The sequence below is a fragment of the Seriola lalandi genome, unplaced genomic scaffold (genome assembly GCF_002814215.2).
Source record: "Seriola lalandi dorsalis isolate HSWRI2012SDOR001 ecotype SW California unplaced genomic scaffold, Sedor1 jcf7180002050455, whole genome shotgun sequence".
In the NCBI taxonomy this organism is placed as follows: Eukaryota; Metazoa; Chordata; class Actinopteri; order Carangiformes; family Carangidae; genus Seriola; species Seriola lalandi.
The window spans coordinates 1,590-4,912 of NW_019521008.1; the positions used below are offsets into that span (position 1 = coordinate 1,590).

The 3,323-nt window shown below is 43.2% G+C and overlaps 1 protein-coding gene across 2 annotated transcripts in view; it reads left to right on the plus strand.

Annotated features, from left to right (window-relative positions):
- The first annotated feature begins 6 nt into the window (after nt 1–6).
- The window catches only part of LOC111649331 (endothelin receptor type B-like), a 6,157-nt gene continuing 2,840 nt past the window's right edge, over nt 7–3,323 (plus strand). For both annotated transcript variants that reach the window (XM_023399106.2, XM_087171930.1), the window contains exons 1-3: nt 7–560; nt 913–1,040; nt 1,551–1,749. In XM_023399106.2, coding sequence (XP_023254874.2) covers nt 9–560; nt 913–1,040; nt 1,551–1,749 — 879 coding nt within the window. In that variant the 5' untranslated portion in view covers nt 7–8. The remainder of the gene's footprint in view (nt 561–912; nt 1,041–1,550; nt 1,750–3,323) is intronic.

Genomic DNA, 3,323 nt, shown 5'->3' on the forward strand with positions numbered 1-3,323 from the left:
CTACATCCATGCCAGGGATGTTTACCGTGCTGCCGGTCGTCTGGTGTTTGGTGTTTGCCTCTCCGGTCGGTTGCCGCGGTAACTTCTCGTCAGATCAGATGATGTCGGACCTGCCCGACCTCCTCAGCACCGACCCACCTGGAGTGGACTATCGTATCCGCACCTCAGACCGAGAGCCACATCCGGCGCAACAGACTGTGAACAAGCCGCTGTCGCCTCTGGAGCACGGACTGGGGAAGCTGAAACACTCCAGCAAGTTGAAACACAAACATGAAAGAAATCCTCCCTCGTCTTCCTCCAACTCATCTCTGGCAGTTCACAAGCGCCTGGCACCGCCCCCTAGCTGCGTTCACGAGACATCGATAAAAACCGCCTTCAAGTACATCAACACGGTCATGTCCTGCGTGATCTTTGCTGTGGGGATCATTGGAAACGCCACCCTGCTGAGGATTATCTACCAAAATAAAAGCATGAGGAATGGACCGAATGCTCTCATAGCCAGCTTGGCCCTGGGAGACCTGATATACATCGCCATCGACATACCAATCAACGTCTACAAGGTACAGCACTTTAGTACGGTCTCGCCTTCTTACTGTATATACGTATTCAAATATCAGTTTCTAATAACATGCTTTCTTTTTTGTGATATTTAATCCACAAACATCTTTTTATGCTTAAAAGATTTGACTAAAAATATAAATAATGAGCTTGTAATCAGTTCAGCTCTCAGTTAACAGGAGCAGAAATGTGTGGTATCTGTGTGTGTTGTGTGTCTCAGTCAGGAGGTGGAGTGTCACACTGATAACGGCACTAAAATATCCCACAAACTGAGATAACACACCACACACACACTGACACGGTGATATTATGTTAATCTGTTGATGCTCTGCTGGTGTGTGTGTGTGTGTGTAGCTCCTGGCGATGCGGTGGCCGTTTGCCGACAGTGCATTTGGTCTGTTCCTCTGCAAGCTGTTCCCCTTCCTGCAGAAAGCGTCAGTCGGCATCACCGTCCTCAATCTGTGTGCGCTAAGTGTCGACAGGTAACACACACTCATGCTTTCATAGTCAGACCTGTCATTGATGTAAAACACTCCACCATCACAACTACACGTCTAACCTGAACCATTACCTCAACCTCAACCTAAAATAAATTCTATCCTTAACCCTAAAACCAAATGTGGAAGTGAGGACCAAACTAAAAGTTGTCACTTTCCAAAGAAGTCCTCATAATGTCTGAAACTCACAAAGGTCCCCACAAAGCTACAAGGACAAGAACACACATAATAATAATAATTATTATAATAATGTTAATGCTTAATTACATGAAGTATTACAACCGACAGAGCCGACTCTACAACCCCTGCAGGGTAGTTTACATAAAGACACAGATGAAGCTACTGCTGCTGAAAGTATATGATTGAAACAATAATTAATCAATAATTCAAGCAGCCAGTTAAATAAACGGAAACGTTACCATAGTAAACACATTCTTGTGTCTATCCAGAGAGAATACGTACATTTTTTTTGAAACTGTAACACCTTGTACGCAGGTATCGCGCGGTGGCGTCCTGGTCTCGGATACAGGGCACAGGCGTTCCCACGGTAACGGCGGTGGAAATCGTGGTGATCTGGCTGCTGTCCATGGTGCTGGCTGTGCCGGAGGCCATCGGCTTCAACATGGTCACCTTCGAATACAAGAACATGACCATGAAGACCTGCATGCTGCAGCCCAACACGGCTTTCATGACTGTGAGTGTGTCATAAGTGTTTTCAGTGAGAGACTCCATGTTTGTTTTCAGGTGAGAGTGTGTGCAGTATGTGTGTGTAGTCTTGTGTGTGTGTGTTTATGTCAGTGTGTTGATAAGTATTTAGTCGTTCTACATGGACGTGACGTGACACCAGTTTTAGGTGGCACCAGCTCCTGTAAACCTTCCCTACACTCTTAAAAACAAGTTTAATTCTGAACTAGAGATTCTTAAAACACTCCAGAACCTGTTCTGGTCTCGCTTCAGAACCTTTGAGAGACTTTCTACTTCCATCTATAACTTGTTTTAAGCTATGACCAAAGCATTTAATAGAGCGAGGAAGTATTTAGAAAAACAAGATCAACAACTTCCATCTGATTTTTGAGATAAAAACTTTCACTTTTTTCGGGAAATGTGTAAAGGTTGATTCTGATTCATCTGGATAATGAATGGTCGGGGGTGTGTGCGGGGAGGGGATAAGTGGATTCTTCAGTCCATTTCCATGATATCTTTGTTGTTGTGTTAGAGGGCGAGGTCTCTTCAACTCTGACAGTTTACAACATAATTTCCTGTTTATGTCTCTGGGTCGTGACTGAAGTCAACAAACTCAGCCCGAGCGCTCAAAACTAAAACGTGGGTCAGCTGACCTGCTTTCAGTCTATAGACGTGGCCTTTTCATAACATTTAAACTGCCGTCAGCAAATATCACAGTGTTCTGAAGTATTTCTACAACGTCCTCAAAGATTTTGTGATGTCCAATGCCCTCAGGGAAGTTCTAAAGGTTCTAAAGGACTTTAGGATCTTCTAAAACTGTACAAGGTGTTATCCAAACTTCCGGAAAGTTCTTAAGGGTTTCGGTAAGGGTTCGTTAACCCTTGGTTAACCCCCCTCATTAAGTCTGAAGGTTTGAAAATGACACAAATACTTCTTGATTTGTGAAAAGGTACCGCGAGGTTCCTCCAAATTCAGGTTCTAAACCATAAAGTCCATGTTCTAAAAAGTTCCTAAAGAGTCTTAATACTTTCAGAGAGGTTCTGGATAGAGAGTGATGGTTCTACATATGGGTTGAAAGGAGGTTTTGAGGCTTGTAGGTGGGTTCTATTGAGATGTTTGAAGAGGTTCTAGAAATATTAGATGCTCCTGAGGTTCTGTAAAGATTCATGAGTTCAGACAGTTTATAGATAATGATAATGATCTGGATCTGTAATCGATAAACAGCTAAAGCTCCTCGTGGGTAGGGTTAGGAGAAACCCTTCAAAATAAGGGCCTGTTGGTTCTAACCTTAGGACTGTATGTTTTTGTTCATTCACAAAGTGAATCTTGAATTTGCACACTGGTAAATTACAGTTTGCAGCGTTGATGATCTCACTCTGACTCACTCTCTCGACCGTCTGACAGAATTATTCATCAAACCAAAAATGCTCTTCAGACCCCGCTTCGTTTGACGAGTCATGAAGGGCACATTATTATTATCTATCCACCAGAACTAATTTAATCTGCTCATTAATGTTCTATTTCACATTTACCGACACTTCATTCATGAAACATGATGTCATCCTTAGCAATGGGGTGAAGCCC